The 17060-nt window shown below is 44.8% G+C and overlaps 1 protein-coding gene across 26 annotated transcripts in view; it reads right to left on the bottom strand.

Moving 5' to 3' along the window:
• The window catches only part of SVIL (supervillin), a 239046-nt gene that overhangs the window by 55490 nt on the left and 166496 nt on the right, over positions 1 to 17060 (bottom strand). For 14 of the 26 annotated variants that reach the window (XR_005018818.1, XR_005018817.1, XM_036843972.1 and 11 more), the window contains 10 exons: positions 14799 to 14879; positions 11402 to 12274; positions 10871 to 11041; positions 10138 to 10172; positions 9495 to 9556; positions 9097 to 9236; positions 7639 to 7734; positions 5832 to 6075; positions 4632 to 5208; positions 3574 to 3799 (listed from right to left, as the gene is read on the bottom strand). Coding sequence is in view for 24 of the 26 variants with exons in the window: in XM_036843972.1 (XP_036699867.1) it covers positions 3574 to 3799; positions 4632 to 5208; positions 5832 to 6075; positions 7639 to 7734; positions 9097 to 9236; positions 9495 to 9556; positions 10138 to 10172; positions 10871 to 11041; positions 11402 to 12274; positions 14799 to 14879 (2505 nt within the window). In the remaining 2 variants the exon portion in view is untranslated. The remainder of the gene's footprint in view (positions 1 to 3573; positions 3800 to 4631; positions 5209 to 5831; positions 6076 to 7638; positions 7735 to 9096; positions 9237 to 9494; positions 9557 to 10137; positions 10173 to 10870; positions 11042 to 11401; positions 12275 to 14798; positions 14880 to 17060) is intronic. The other 12 variants (XM_036843967.1, XM_036843971.1, XM_036843979.1 and 9 more) reach the window with 8 other exon arrangements.

The raw sequence follows: 17060 nt of genomic DNA, 5'->3' as shown, positions 1-17060 counted from the left end.
TGATGCAAACCTGACGTTCGAGATGTCAGAAAAGATGAAGAAAGAACAGGACCTATTAGATATGTTTCCCAGACCGTCAAACATGTTCTAAAAGAGGAATGTGTGGAGGGTTTCCTCTAATTTCTCAGTTGCTACCCTTCCGGAAGTCTTAGTTTACATCTACGAAATGGGGAGAGAATTGCCTCCTTCGAAGTGCTGTCTTCAGCCCTCAATAAGGTCACACAGGGGGAATGCCTTGGGCAGCCTAGGACCCTCGGCGGTCCTCGGTACGGAGGACTTAAGATTCTCAAGTCCTGAGCGGGAAAGAGACAGATGCTCAAGATCAAGGAAGGCAGAACCGCATCCTCAGGCTGCAGCTGCTTAGAAGAAATGATGACGGAAATTGACAAAGTCCGGTCTCCACTTCTGGAGAGTCTGGAACATGAAAGTGAAATGTGAAACAAGTGATGCCAAGAACACGTGAGTTGAGAACATTAGTACAGCAGGAGGGAGTGCTCTTCCCAGCACTGCTGCACTGTGAGAACTGCTGCCCTCTAACCGACGTCCCCCCGTGAGAACACACGTTAGCTGCCGAAACGCTGACCTGAACACACGGCAGCCTTGCCACGTGTACTGAGGGGAAGAGTTGACGACCAGCCCCCGGGGGTGGTCCTATTGGCCACGTGGCCCCAGAGGCCACTGGAATTCAACCTCTCCTTCCGCGAAATGAGGCGGTCAGAGGAATTAGAATAAGGTTTAAAAGTTCTGTTTTATACGTCATCTCAAAAAAGGGAAGCCCAAATGAACATAAGAAGAGCATTCTTATTTTTAATGGTCAAGCTTCATTATTTTATTTTAACAGAAGGGAGTAATAGAGACCCCCGCCCTTGGGGAAAAGCTATCGCATATGGACCGTAAAGATATATAGCTTTAGCAAAGTGCAAATAGAAGTACCATCAACATAAGGGGTGGGGGTGGGGGGGAAGATCTCTGGCAATATATTTTGTTTTGGCATAATTTATTACAAACATAAATGCTAAATAAAGTGTCCCTCCTCCTTTTTTAAATGTACAGTTTGACAATTAAACTGAATAGCTGAAAATTTAAGAAGCATTCTCATGATCATGCTTCTGGACAGACTGGCACCGGGAGCCCCTTGGATCTGTGAGAAGCGCTATCTCCCACCAGCCAGGAGGTCCGTGTGCACACAGTCGGCTTTGAACATCCTTCCAGGCAGCTCACAGCAACCTTACAGCCATCTTCCATCTCCTCAGACATCTACGAAGCCCGGGTTAGGGAGGTGCACCTTTACAGCATCTCGCGTTTTTAAAAAATTAGAATTTTACAGTAGGATTAAAACTGTTTTCAGAAAGAGAGAAACTAAAATTCACTAAAAACAGGCAAGTGAACCAAGAATGACTGCATAGCAGATAGGACATCTGATGAAGTTTTTTTGTCTAACAGACAGAATATACCCCAAGATGGGGAATCTCTTTAAAAGCCTTTGAGAGAAGGGGTATATTATTATCTTCTACTGGAATTTTACCCCAAGAATGTTTTCTGATGGGTAAAACATCAGAACTTGTGTATAAGTGATACTTATCATTATTTCCCTTAAATGGTACCTCTTCCTTCTCACCTAACCAGTTATCAATAGTTGGGTCTCTGGAGGGTGTGGAGAAAAGGGAACCGTCCTACACTGTTGGTGGGAATGTAAATTGCTGCAGCCACTATGAAGAACAGCATGGAGGTTCCTCAAAAAACTAAAAATAGAGTTACCATATGATCCAGCAATCCCACTCCTGGGCATATATCCAGAGAAAACTATAATTCGAAAAGATACACGCACCCCTATGTTCACAGCAGCACTATTCACAATAGTCAAGACATGGAAACAACCTAAATGTCCATCGACAGATGAATGGATAAAGAAGATGTGGTACATATACACAGTGGAATATTACTCAGCCATGAAAAAGAATGAAATAACACCATTTGCAGCAACATGGATGCAGCTAGACATTATCATACTAAGTGAAGTAGGTCAGACAGAGAAAGACAAATATTATATGATATCACTTATATGTGGAACCTAAAAAATAATACAAATGAGCTTACTTACAAAACAGAAACAGACTCATAGAAAACAAACTTATGGTTATCAAAGGGGAAAAGTGGGGGGAAGGATAAATTAGAAGTATGGGATTAACATATGTACACTACTATATATAAGATAAACAAACCCTACTGTATAGCACAGGGAACTATATTCTACATCTTATAATAACCTATAATGGAAAAGAATCTGAAAAAAATATACATGTAACTGAATCACTTTGCTGTACACCTAAAACTAACACAATATTGTAAATCAACTATACTTCAATTAAAAAAAAAAAGTTAGGTATCTGGGACCAAACCCTCTTTGAGCCAGTTTCTGTGGAGAGGACTTCATGCCAGAATAGGCCAAATTGCTTCCCTGATTCAAGCATCACTCCTTTTATTTAGCTCACCCCTTTGGCCCCAACACCCATGCCTCCTCAGTCTCATAGGTATTCTGTATTTTGAATTTTAAATAATTAAAGGCTAAAGAAAATAAGCTTTAACAGTCTCATTAATCTGTTGGTTGAAAAAGTCTCCATCTATTTAATACTTTATGAATATTATTCAAAAGTTTGACTTGAAAAACCGAAGGAAGAGTTTTCACTGTGGTTTGATACATCGTCTTAAGTAGCTGGAAATGTACTTAGAAAAAATCAGAGTGGCCAGTGCCGCTCAGAGCAGGAAAACTCCCGAACAGTGGAAGTGCTAAGGAGGGATCCGGGTGGGCGGAACCATACTTCTGCCAATCAAATTGGGAAATTCACGAGAACATTCCACACCCAGTCTTCCTGTCACTCACCTCCTCTGCTAAAGGCTGACACAGAAAATACAACCCCAAATATTTCACTCCGATTCTCTGTATCTGTCCTCTTTATCTCCTCTGAACCCTCCATCACTCTTTGAATGAAATGAGCTTTCAGTGTTATTTAATCCTCAAATGTAGTCTTTCATAGCTATGACCTGATAGGAAATGTCTAAATGCAGTGCAGAAGACTCACCCATCGTACTGTCTGTGAAATAAACAAAACTTAGATTCTAATCCCGAGGATTTATGTCCTACATGTTAATTTTTATCCGTTCCCTCCACATATAATTTACACTGACAAACAGTCACAAGCAGTGGACACATTCAATTTCAAGCCACGTGTATCCGAAAGGGAAAGAGCCAAGATCTCTGCTCCCGTCACTGGCTGGTCAGAGAACTGAGTATAAAAAAAGAAAACAGAAGCACCCAGAAAAGAAGCAGGCAAAAGCCTGTTTCTGTATGTCTCCTCGTCTGAGTCTTGAAGCAGCATCTCCCAGCGCCAGGAAACCAGGCACGGGGGGGGGGGTAAACGCGGTTTCCTCTCAAATGCCCTGACAGCACAGTCTCTCTGGTAGCTGGATTCATGAGTTTCTCTCTTTGCCCATTCCTCAGATCTTTTTCTAAAAGCAAGTTGTACGAAGCCCTCCCACCAGTAGAGTTCCTTCTCCATCATCAAGTCTCCTTACCTTTCTTTAATGGACATGGTTTTGCTGGGAGAGTCGAGGATGCCCTCCACCGCCGGTGCTTTGATCTCCTCAGCAGCAAACATTGCCCACGGACTCCGACAGGGCTTCTCCTGCGGCTGCTCGGAGGGATCTTGCTGCTTCCGGGACACGGGGGGTGCAGTCTGAGCGACCGGTCTCCCGGCAGCTGCGCCTGTCTGCTCAGCAGTGGGATCCCCGAACTCTGCCGCTGGGAAGCAAACGGAGCCCTGTCAGCACTTACTCCCCCTGGGCAAGCATCCTTCGAGCCCTTCACCCCGACCCTGACCCCGGACGGCCCGCACTTGGAGTTCAATCCGTGGGCACATGGCAGGCTGCCCAATCCACTGGGATTTATGCAAATCTGGGGCACGCTCTAGTCCCTGAGAAAACCAAACTTCCCAGTGGGTGACTCCACCCAGAGACTTCTTCTGTGACAACTGGTCTTTTCCTGCGTGCGAGACACAGGAAGTTGGTTTGCACTACACACTGCAGAATGTTTCTACGCCTCCAAAACAATACTCTGACATTTCGCATGGGTCACACTCCCAAACCAAAGCCACTATTATAACTGACACACTATCATTTTACGGAAATGCGGAAAGAGAATTACAGTCCCACGCGGCACGGCTTGCTGGTCTGCACAAGAAGGGTCTAGGAAGAGAACCTGAAATCCAGAGACTGGGTTTCCCTATGCTCACCCAGCCCAGGACCTTTGGGGTCATCAATCTCTAAAAGGGGCCAAAAGAGCTAGGGGTTTGCAAGGCTGTCGTGTCAGTTAACGTGACAAAAGTCATCAGAAACCCTTCTCAAGATGTGTGAAAGCGCTTCAGGTATTTTTATGGCAGAAACGTTGATCAGGCCACCGAACAAGTCTCGGGTTCAAGAGGAAGAAAAGTCTGGGGAGGGTACAGTTCACACTGGACTTTCAATCCACACTTAACACTCAGTTGTCAACTGCCTTCATAATTCAGTTAAAAACCATCCCAAACGCATGCGACCCATCAAGCAGAAGGGAAAGGAGCGGTAAGTGGTTAAGTTACCTTTCAGCGAAAACTTCCTCTGCGTGACCTTCTCCACGTCCACCTTCTCTTCAAAGAGCTGCCTGTCCTTCCACTCCGGGCTCCCCTGTGCGGTGCCTTGTGCAGTGGAAAATTCCTTCGGTTCATCACCGAACTGAGCCACGGGAGGATGGGCGAGCTCCAGGCTTCCCTTTCTCGGAACAGCATAGATGGGTTCCTTACGGCCATCTCCTTCCCGGACTCTGCTAAGCATGGGGTAGGGTGGCTCTGCTTCCTCGAAGGACCCGTACTTTGTAACACCACCATCTCCACCTGTCAAGACTCCCTTGCTTTCTGTCTCTTCAGATTCTCTCGACACTCCTTTGCTCCCACCGGCCTCTACCGAAGACTGCCAGCCTTGGGATTTCAGGACGCTTCTGACTGGAGAGTCTGAACTTTCTAGCGAAGAAGGAAACTTCTGCTCAGCGGCACTGGAGCTGTCGTCCAGCGGAGGCTTTGTCCGAAGATTCCCTGCGTACATGGGGGTGACGGTAGATGCCGGGGTGGACACAGACGTGTTAACAGTGGGGCAGAAAGGGATGAGCTTGCCACTTTGCACCTGGGAGGACACAGTTCAAAAGGAAAAAGCTGATTTAAAAACACCACCGAGGGGCTCCCCTGGCGGTCCAGTGGTTAGGACTCCGCACTCCCGATGCAGGGGGCCCGGGTTCGATCCCTGGTCGGGGAACTAGATCTGCAGCTAACGATCCTGCATGCCGCAACTCAGACCTGGTGCAGCCAAATAAATAAATAAATAAATATTAAAAAATAAAAATAAAAACACCGCCTATGTAAATACTGCTGTATGGATTGACATGGATGGAGACACTACACTTGGGGCAGTTTTCCTGCTTCTCTGGGTGAGAAACCAAACCTAGACGTAGTTGTATAAATGCATCCCGTTAATCAAATCATCTGGGTGAAAAGTAGGTCATGCGCCTTATTTTTCTACCCGAAAGGGACTCAACTCCAGATGATTTCGGCCACGATGCGAACAAGAGAAGAGATACATCCCCGGCATGGCTATCCTCCTTAAGAGTGAAGTTATTACCAAGTAACGCCAGGTAACACACTTTACAGGTGGATGCCCTAACTGTATCGCTAACCTCAGAGGGACACCGTGTTCCCACCCACATTTTAAGGACCTATGTGCAAATCGGAGCTGGATCACAGGCCACCCACCTGTTCCACCTCTCCAAGCGTGACCGGCTGGGTTTGATAGCGAGCATTCATCCTCCTGTGTCTCACGTCTAATCTGTTCCGCGTTGAAATCGCTTTTGAGACCGGCTGGGACAGTTTGTTAAACAAGGCCAACTTCTCCGCTAAGCTCAGGGTGGAGAGGTCAGGCTCTGCTTGCCCAGCAGAATCTTTGCCCTCGTTTGCCTGGTCTCTGGCTAACGCCTTTTGCTGAGCAGATGCCTGCAATCTGAAAGGGGGGAAAAGTGAACCACACACAGGGAGACAAACAGAAGCCCACTGCTAAGGCTGTCTGCTAACTTTCTTCAAAGTGTCACTTCAATTGGAAAAAGGGCTTATTTTTCCCTACCTCGATTTAAAGTTGTGGGCAGCTGGTTAGCTATTAACAAGACAACAGCGTAGGTTGGGGCCCCTCGCGTGGTCAATATCACACAGAGCAGATTTTCAGCTCTGGATTATTTCTAAAAATTGAATTTCCTATTTAAGGAATTAAAGTCGCCTTGGTATACCTTATCTTGGAGAGATGACCTGTATTGTTAGTATCAACAATAAATACGGCTAAAGGGAGTCCGCAGACATTACCTACGGCATATCTAAAGGTGTGGTTCAGCAGGTGGTCTTTACATTTTAAATAATTAGGAAATAACACAGTCATTCTATCAACAGTGTTATCTACAACACAGGGCTTTGATTTTCACTTGCTAAACACAAATAGCTTAATTGTAAAGATTCTCTCCCTCTTTTTAGTCTAGTATTTTCTCTCATAGGTTTCTACCTGTTTCCTGAAAGGTAGTTAAATCTGAAATTCCAGGTAACTTGAAAAGTGAAGGAAATGTCGGGGCTGATAAATCCCTCCAACTTCCAGGTAGAGGAGAAGGCTTCTAGTTACCGGGTCAGTTCATCTTTGAAGGTCTAAGACAATGTACCTTCTGCCACTGGCAAATCTAATTCTAAATCCAGTGAAAAATATATTCTGCCTTGACTCTGATTAACCAGCGCCTCACAGGTTGTCCCAGACAAGAGACCAGTGTCAGTTTTCCAGGGCACAGTGAGGATGGGAGTAAGGGGACCTGAGTCTTGGCATCTTTCCTGAGGTCCAGCGAAGAACTAGGAATGATGGCAACCCGCTTCCCCAAAGAGAGCCCCGCTTCTGGACAATGCCAGCTTTATTTCTGCACTGTCATTTTACTTCTTTTAATTTTAGCTTTAGCCTTTGCATTTGGCCCATAATAGTAAAATAGAGGGGATATTTACATGCCTTAAGGACATCATTTTAAAACACCACAATTTAAAACATAACAGTAAAACATCTAAGTTCAGACACTATAAATTGCTATTGTCCCAATCCCCAAATATAACGGCATTGTCTCTCTATCCATTAGAAACAGGTAGGATTGTTTCTAAACATGTATTTATGTCTAGAAGTGTTTAAAAAAAACTAGGTATTATCAGACTTTCAACATTCAGGTTAACGTCTTATTTTTCTGTTAATCTTTATTAACTGCTAGTGTTTTAGATGAAGAATGAAATTTTTTAGGGATGACCAGGATTATGAAAAACAAACAAAACAAACGGATAAGTGGGTTAGTGGGATCCGAGTTCCAAGACATAATGAAAGCAGGTGGATGAAACGCTGTCATATGCAGGCCGACGTGAAGTCCCCAGTGTGACAAAGCAAAATGCCCCACGTTCCCTGGGACAACTCCTTGTTTGTCAAACAAATGACAGGCATTGAAGACCTGAAGATGCACCTCTGCTCTCAGTGCGACATGCAGCTACTTCTGTCCAGTACCTGGCAGGCTGCCCGGGGCTCTTAGCTACAGTGGGACTAGGATGTCTTGTCATTACAGGGTGGGTGGCCACAGAGCAGGAAGCAGGGGTAGGTTCGCTTTAAAAGCAATTGCCAAAGATGGAACATTCATAAGGAGAGAGAAGAAAAGAAGCATTAAGGAAGGTGTAGTTTTCAATTCAGAAACATTAAATCAAAAAATATTGGAACAAAATCCTTTGCTCATTTCTTTGGGAAAATCACAAAAGAACCTGAAAAGCAATTACAAACTTAGGAAATAAGAGACAGAGGTGACCAAGGTCAGTGGAATAAGAATAGGTTTTCAGAGCTTGGAAAAGATTTAGAATATTTAGAATAAGTGTCCCGGTTTAAAAAAAAAAACTTTAAAGAAAGCTAGTATTAACCAACCACCAGCAAAGCAGTAGGTTATGTCCATGTTTTACAACGTTGTTCTAAGCTATTTTTAAAAAGACTCAGGGGCCTCATATCATCTATAAGCACATCAAAGTACATTCAGCAAGTCTGACAAGGGGATAATTTTTGCTTATATTTACTGTTTTGCTCCCAGGGGTAGTTGCTTCTTATTTTACAATAGCCGCTCAAATCTTAAAAACAAAAACAAAAAACTGATTTGCTAAGAGTTCCCAATGAATACAAGATGTACTTGTCCACAAATACACAGAGAAGTGAAGGAAGTTAGGGCAGCTGAGTTAACAGCAGGTTCACAGTTGGGCTGTTGATGCCCTCAATGAGATGAACTTCACTTTTTCAGGAAGGGCGTGTATATGTGTGTGTCTGGGGGGAAAACAATTTTAAAAAAACTAGTAGAAGTTTTCACTTTAATGGAAGCAGTAATCCCTGGATGAATTACTTTGGGAGATTCATTCTGAACACATTGGGACAATGCTCAAAACCTACCTCCCACGGTTTGGAAAGTTATCAAACTTCCAATTAATCTTTAAAAATTCGTGATTATTTAAAAACAAATCAAGAGAACCCTTATCTTTTTGAGATACGGACTAAAATATTTATGGCTGAAATGATCCCTGGGGTTTGCCTGAAAATACTGCAGCAGGAAGTGGGATGTGGGCGAGGATACAGGTAGAGCAAGGGGGGCCGGGGGGTGCTGGCTGTAGAGACTGAGTGACACAGACATCGAGGCTCATGATATTACCCCACCTACTCTTCTGTTTTAAATTTTGCAAAGAGATTAAAAAAAAATGCACAGGCAAAAAAAAAAAAATTAAACAAAATTCCTCTTCATGTTCTTCTAGGAGATACAATAGGTAACACATCCCTTTACAAAGTTCAGAGACACCGGAGCAAGGAAAATCCCTAAACACCTACTTCTCTGTGGCTTCTAACTGAACCGTCTTCCGACCGCCTCATTTTAAAAGTCTTTAAATCTTTCTTTACAAGAAGACCTTACAGCCGAGGCCCAGAGGCCCCGGGGGCACTTACGTGGCTGCAATGACCACCTCCTCGGTGGTGACGGGCTGGGTGTGGGATCGGTCCTGCAGACGCCGCAGCCTCTGCTCTACGGCTGCATTCCTGGGGCGGCGCTTCGGAACGTTCTTCTCATCAAATGACTTTTCCATCTCCTAAGAGTGGAAACAGCGTGGATCCTCATCAGCTGGGGGAAAGGGAGCTGGGGCAGCAGAATGTCGCGACTCTGCGCCCCTGCAGGACCTAGAGGAGGGGCGCCCCGAGAGGCAGCGTCGGCGCCAGCAGTGCACACAGCAGGCACACGGGGGGGGGGAGGAGCACGGGTGGGCCCCGGGCCGGCGCAGGCAGCAGGCTGGCTGTGGGGCCGCCCACAGGGGCGACGGCTTCTCCGCCAGCCCTTCGGCACATCTTACCCTGAAGAGCAGCCTCTTCGCGGCGACGCTCAGCCTGGCTCGCTCATCGACCTTCTCCTCATCTGTAAAAGGTCACAGGTGAAAACTGGATGTCATTAGAAAATGGAGGGAAAGTCTGTGCAAAGTCTCCCAGGGCTGACCTGGGAATCCTCTGAACATAAGAATTCTGAGATATACTAAAAATGACAATAGGCAGTATTTTCCCCTTGGCGGGGGAGGCTATTCTTCTGCTTCTGAAAAGGTACTAGTTCCCACTGCAATTAACCAAACGGAGCTCCTGTCTGGGCCATAACTTTCTACTATAATATTTGACTTAAGTATAGATATTATGGAATTAAGAAGAGATTTTATGGAAGGCACTTCTCTTCTTTATTGTTAAATAGTAACAAGAAAGCAACAAGACAAATCTGCTTCTTTGATTCAAATCAGTTGTTTTAATACGGTTCACGTCACAGCTCTCTCTCTTGGAACTAAGGGAAAGTTCGTGTGAAAATCTCAACTAGGCTTTATTATATTCACAGGAAGAAAACCTGCCAGAAAGAAAGCAGTATGTTCCATCATCTCATTCTTTCCAGAAGCAAAAATCTTATTATCTAAATCTAATCTGGGTGAGATGATAAAGAAGAAAAAGACAGATACTTGCCCTCGGCAGCTGGCATTTCTGAATTTGAAGTTGACCTAGGAAAGACATTAGCAAAAAAATAATAACTAACAATTAGCTGGTGGGAGTGGAAGATCCAAGGATCAAATTAATAGTGAAAATAAAAATGCAATTAAAGTCTCTTAAAGAACATCCTCCTGGTAGCAATTCTAGCTGTGGACACGCGTGGACAGCTATTGCGGACACTGTGGGGTACGTGTGCACACAGCCCGGCTAGGTGTTTCACCTTGTGGACACAAACCAGGACGAGGTATGACTTATTAAAGACGACTGATAATCACCCTTTGGACAAACCCTTTCATTTCTCTGCATTAGCATACGATAAGATTAAAAACTCACAGACAACACGCAGGTAGACATTTATAAACCGAATATTAAATCCCTTAGTTATTTTCACCGTAAAATCTGGTGGACGGTCCATTTGGATTCTAACTTAACAAAGGCATAAAAATTTTAAACCCTTAAATGAATAACGTTTCTCACTTCTTACCATTTGAACGCAACTGAAAACTACGTGGTGATACTGTCGTCATGGTCAACATTCTTTAAAGATACATTTACACGAGCCAAGTAAATACTCTGTAGAGCTTAGATGGGAGAATTATGGGGTCATCACATCCCACTGAAGTAGTATCAGGACCATCCCTGGGGTAGAAATTCCCACAGGATTTCTTCTAAGTTCCTAGACCAGGGCACTTGACAGACACATGCCTACCTATCTGATTCCTTTCGTTCTGCTGAGGTTATGGGTTGAGTTCTAAATCTCTCAGAAGTCTTTCTACTTTCACCAGGAGAAAAATAGCGTCTTGGTTTCCGGGACCCTCTCTCCCGTTCCACGCTGGTAGGCAAGCCAGCGCCTTCGCCTGACCCCTCGACCCGTGAATGGCTTTTAGAGTCGTGGGGAGAAGGTAGACAGAAGGGAGACGGGGAGACAGAGAGAGGGAAGAAAGCACAGGTTTATGCATCTCGGTGAGTCAAGGCACGAACACCGCCAAATCCCCCCGCACGCCTCTACCATGCACGTCGGGAGACGGCACATTCCGAGACCCGACCCTCTAGAGCCCCCCGTTAGCAGGCGGAAGCAGACTGGTAGCCGTGGAGCCATGGCCTAGATGGTCTGCCCTGCACACACTCGTGAGCTAAGCCAGTAAGACTCAAGGCGGGACACCACACAAGTCGAGAAGTGAGTTAACTCTGCCAAGGACGTGCAAGTGACACATCGGGGGGGCGCGTGGACATCACCTACAGCTCGGGTCTCTTGCTGGCCCTGGCTGACTGCAGGAACGCACTGCGGAGCTGGGCGACGGAGACCTTCGTGTCCAGCAGGCCCACTTCCGCCTCAGCCTTGGAAGTCTGCGGCTCCGGGTCTCGCCGGGAAGCCGGGGCCTTGGCCTGCGGAGCCGGCAGCTGAGGCGGGCCCGCGTAGTCGGACAGCGAGCGGGTGAGGGCCCTGCGCTTCCTCGCGGCCCCCGCCTCCTTCCTGTGGCCTTGGGGCACAGACTCGCTCTGAACATACACGACCATCTCGCTTCGGCCCATCCTCTCTGTGCGCGGCTGAGCTGCGGGTGGGCGGGCCAGGCTTTCTGGTGCCCTCTGAGCTTCCGAGGTGACCGTGCTAGTGGCGGGCTTGCCCGAGTCCTGGCTTCCAGAGGGGTCTTCCTGGCTTCTCCCAGGCCCGCGGTCCTCCAGAGCCAAAAGCGTCTTCCTGCTCTTCTCCAGAGCTTCAGAGAAGAGCGCGTCGGCCTCTGCTTCTGATTCACAGATATGGAGAACCGGGGTGTCTCTTCCCTCAGCTTCTAGAACCTTCGAGGGGGGAGGCTGTGGGACAGTCTGGCTGGCTGACCCCACCCAGCTGTACTCGGATGCGCCTTCTGGGCTGTCCGAGGCCGCCGGCGTGATGGCACGACTGGCGTCTGCCGGCTGGACGCAGTCGCGGATGGGCCGTGGCGCAGAGCTGGCCGCCTTGCCCGGGACCCCAGCGAAGGCTGAGTTCTCTGACTGAGGGGCCAGGTGATGGCCTGGCGCCGGCTGCTGTCTCCGCTGAGTTAGGGGCTCAGGGACAAGTTCAGGGCTGCTGCGGGTGCTCTCCTCTCTCGCCAGTTTTTCTCTGACTTTAACTCTTTGAGAAAGAACAAGGATTTAAGTGCGGTAACTGCTTAAGGGCAAGAGAGCACGTGGGTGCAGATCAGAGATGCCCAGGGAATGGAAAAGCATCTTGGGGGGGCGGGGCCGGGTGGAGTCAGCGTCAGAAACCCACTACTGTTCGCCAGAGGAAGGCGTCTGAGTTTCCAAATGCCAAACTCACCCTTCCTTCTGTAAAGCTAGCGGGGGTCAGATGCTATTCTGGGAGAGGACGGATGCCTTCCGACTAGATGAACACTCAGAAGCCACAGAGCGGTTCGCTACTAGGCACCACGGGTATGCACCAGGGCGCGCTGAGGCTGGGCTATGGACTGGGACGCGTTCCACACGGACAGGCCCAGTATACGGACTGGGCCAGGGGCAGTTCCCAGCATCTACAAGCCCACAGACCGTAGGCACTTTCATCGTCTCCTGCTCGACCTGTTTACCGCTCGAAATTATATTTACATTCAGAAAAGCTTGGTGCTTGCTGGTCTGAGGTCTAAGAGAATTTTATTTGTGGTAGTTTTGCATTTACTGAAGATCCGTTGTGTGCAGACCCCCGGTATGGATGTTAGACTAATTCCTAATTTCAGTAGTTAGCTCTCCACTCGTCTGTTCTAAGCTTTTTGTGGTACCTTAGCTAAATCCCTTTGCCCTAGCATCTATTCCCTCTTGTAAGTTAAAGCACAAATTGTAGGCATTTAGGAGATATGTATTGAAAGTGATATTTCTGTGAGTCCCTTCTATTTTTGTGTATGAATATGATTACTAAAAATTGTAGATTCCCACTGAAAAAAAATTTCATTGTCTCCTGTAAATGTCAGAGCGTTCGTGATTATTATTATTTTTTACTGGGCTCAAGATATATCAGACGATTACCTCTTTTCAAGCACTTAACAGTCACAAACTTTTTCATGCCATGCAGACTACATTCAATCATTCAGAAAACGTGTGACCCGTTAAGACACCATGACGTCTAGCAATTTGAGCACTAAGAAGAACGTTAGAAAAAAAAGATATTTGTTGAAAGAATTAATGCGCTGAACATTTTCTCCCCTCTGGAATTGCCATTAGGCCCTCAGTTAAAAACTAATCTAAAAAGGGAGGGCTCTGGTTGTTCCTAGAGCTATTTAAACATCTGAGAGCAAAACTGAAATCCATTTCAAAAGCTACCAACCTTTTCTTATGACTGTAGCCAAGAGCTCTGGCTGTGGGTCCCAGAAGACCTCTTTTCAAAGCCTGACTCAGCCAGTTCCAGCTGTATGGTCTCAGGTAACCTACCTGCCCCAGCTGCTTTACCTTTTAAATGGAAATAATGTGATGTCTGCAAAGTACGTGGTTTAGTGCTTAGCAAAGAGTAAATGTCCAATAGTGCAAACTAGTTCTTGTGTTTACTTTTTAAAAAATACCACATAGTGAGGAAGAAGAAACCATTCAGACTGCTTAGGAATGGATTACTTCCTGGGGATAATCTTTAAAAAATAAAGAAATGCTTTTGAAGTGGGAAAAGTGATTTCTTGGGGAATGTAAAACCTTTATTTACTTAAGATTAGTCAGCAAAAATAATTGCTTCTGATATTTATTTTTTGGAAGGGACTATTTCCTTAAATGACAAAGGCACCCTGCTAAATTTGATATAAACGCCTACATGTTTTTCAACATAAGATGCAGGATATCTATCTATATTTCATTAAAAAAAAATCAGACACATAAAAGGCAGTTACTATGAACAATTCAGAGGGGGAAAGAAAGCATTCTGGGTTGTTATTTTTCCCAGAGACTAGCCAGTGCTGGAGGTTTTCATATTTATAAGCTTTGTTAATCAAAAGGCGACTGAAATGTGGTTCAAGTTCTCCTGCGGAATGTGTCCTTCTCATCAGAGACAATCTGAATGTTGTCCTCGGCCAAGAACAAAGTGACTGTTAGAAACTCAATATATGGGTGTTTTGTCCTCCCAATGACTTACTCATTCTAACTCCTTCTGCCTCTCCCTGCCCCCAACCTTAAAAATGAAACGAGAGGGGGTTTTGTCTGCTTTGAAAACCACATGCCCTAAATGTAGCTGTGCAAATAAACAAATGGTTGAGGGACAGGCAACGTGGAAAGAAGGAGGCTGGATGGGCAGGACGGGGCAGGGGCAGCTGTTGACAAGATAGGACACTAGTTGGTTAGCCTGACTCAGGGGAGCAGCCCAGAGATGCTGGTTACATCCTCACTACTGCCCCTTCCTGGCAGCACGTGAGTGTGAGAAAGGAGAAAAGCCAGAGGTGTAGCCAGAAGATTTTCCAAAAGAGAAGCTAAGGGAAATACTATTGACATTAGCAGGGATTAGGGCAGTAGAAAGAGAAAAGCAAATGATTGGAAAGTAATTTCCAGCAGCCCCTTTTGAACACATGACTTTCAAAAGCCCTGCCACCAAAAAGAGGGCAAAGGAGAGTTAGTTTCGGTGATGTGCGGGACATAAGCCAGCTGGACCAGAGATGCAGTCACTAAACACAAGCCGAGAGCTCGGGAGATACCTGGAAGGCCAGTTGATAAGCGAAGGTGTGTCCCCTTCGGAATCTTTCTGGAGAAACCACTCATGTTTGGGTTTCCCGGTACTATTGTGTACAAAAAACAAAACTTCAGGTAATGTCTATGAAAATGTCGACATATACACAGACTTAATTATTATAACTTAAAACTCTCAAGGCTGATTTTTCTTAAGTAAAGAATAATCCTGGCTTTTGAAAATGTCTAAGCACGTTTTGCCATGGGGTTTCTATTCAGTTCATGGAATTTCTAGGACGTTTGGTTCACTACTGAAATCAAGAGATCAAATAAATATATCTGAAGCCACCAAATAAAGTGTTTTTTGGGTCATTTAAAAGTATCAGGAGTCACACTCTGCCCACAAATACCTGACAATTCTCTTGTAAGAAGTTGGATTAAAAATATCAATTTATCATCTATAATTGTGTTAAGGTACACTGGTAAATAGCGAAATATAAAAATAGTGTCCATGCAACAATACATATCAAATAAAGGTAATAAATAAAAAGAAATTCAATAAGTTCATATCTTTAATTGCTATTCTATATTTTCCTTTTATATTTGTCATTGAACAACGCAGCCAATGTAACAAATACTAATGCAAGTTACCAAATACTAATGCAAGTCCATCTGATAAATGTTTATTGAGTTCCAACTATGTACAAAGCACTGAGCTGGGCTCTGAGAAGTAGCAAAGGTGAATCAGTGTCATGCCAGCCATTAAAAAACTTACACCATGCTAGGCAGGATAAAATAGGATTTATACATTCACTCCTCAACGCACAATCAAACATGATGCAAGCTTGAATGTGACAAAGTAATAACGCCAGGCTGAAGATATCTTACCAAAAAATCATAGGCAAGGAAAACCTTGGGGTCATTATGTAAAGCAAGACACAGGAGGAATAGTCAAACCACTGACCTGTACCCTCTTACAATGTAAAAAGAAAGCATGGAAATTCTACATGCTAGTTAAAATGTTTACCAGCTCAAAACCTTACCAACCTACCTGTAAGAGTCCTTCAAGACCAGGCTGGAAACACATTTCAGATCAAAGTAATTTCCAAAAGAATAGAGTAGTAATTAAAATAAAATTCTCTTAATTTTCTAAAATCATTTTAATTTGGGTTTTGGTTTGAGCTCACAGGCAAGAACCTGTCGATCATCACTACCGTGCATTTTGCTGCGACCACTGAAATCTGTCACAATTAGGTGTGGACGTCTGTTCCCCAGTCTTGCTACACCCAAAGCAATTACCCCTCCACCCCTCCCCGTCTCCAGTATTATAGCCATTTAGCCCGTGGTAAATAAAAAAAGTCAGATGTATGGGAAGCCATCTTATTTCCAACAATAAAGGGTCTAATTTCTCGACATTTATTTAAACATGGGAATAGTTTGGCATATCCTCTGTGGCCCGGAAAGGAGGCAACTGATGTTGGCTCAGGATACAGAGGAAGAAGAGAGAGGGATGGATGCCTGCTTTGGAAAATCATCAGTTAGTAACTCATATATGACTACATCCCAGAGTCATTTTAAGGCTCAAATGCTTTTTGTACGATAGAATGCTTTGCAAACTGTGACATAACGCTATACAACTTTCTGAATATAACCTTCATTAATCAGAATAAACCTTGGTCAGTATTGCCCTAAAAAATTATCAGGCCACTTATGAGACCAATAAGTTCTCAGGATGTAATGTACAACGTGGTAAATATAATTAACACTGCTGTATTTTATATACGAAAGTTGTTAAGAGTAAATCCTAAGAGCACTCCATGCACAGATGAAGGCATAATAATAGCAGGTGAGTGTTTTAAAATGTGAAAAAAAAAAAAAAGAGATCACATCTGGAGAGCGGCAATGAAGCCATGGGTTCTTTTCTCTTTGTTGTTTAAATCTCGCGTGGATGCTGTTATTTTGTGTCTCTTAACATTATGCTTAACTACTTTTTAATAATTAACGCTCGGTTAAAAAGTTAACAGTGGGAAGGATTAGTGTCATACAAACATAATGAGCTGAATATATGACACTACCAGCCTATGTATGAGAGCTAAGTGAGGTCCTTACAAAGTCAATAATCGATGTAGGTGGACAGAGGCACAGCGGTGACGAAACTTCTTCTCTCTGGACGGGGGTAATGCTTACACATTTCCCCAGTTCACCAGCCTGTGTCCTTAAAATACTACGTGCAGTTTGATGTAAATTATACCTCAGTTTAAAAATATATCACTGTTGGGACGTGGAGAACA

This window comes from Balaenoptera musculus, chromosome 2, assembly GCF_009873245.2.
Source record: "Balaenoptera musculus isolate JJ_BM4_2016_0621 chromosome 2, mBalMus1.pri.v3, whole genome shotgun sequence".
Lineage (NCBI taxonomy): Eukaryota > Metazoa > Chordata > Mammalia > Artiodactyla > Balaenopteridae > Balaenoptera > Balaenoptera musculus.
This window is presented reverse-complemented; position numbering and strand designations above follow the sequence as displayed.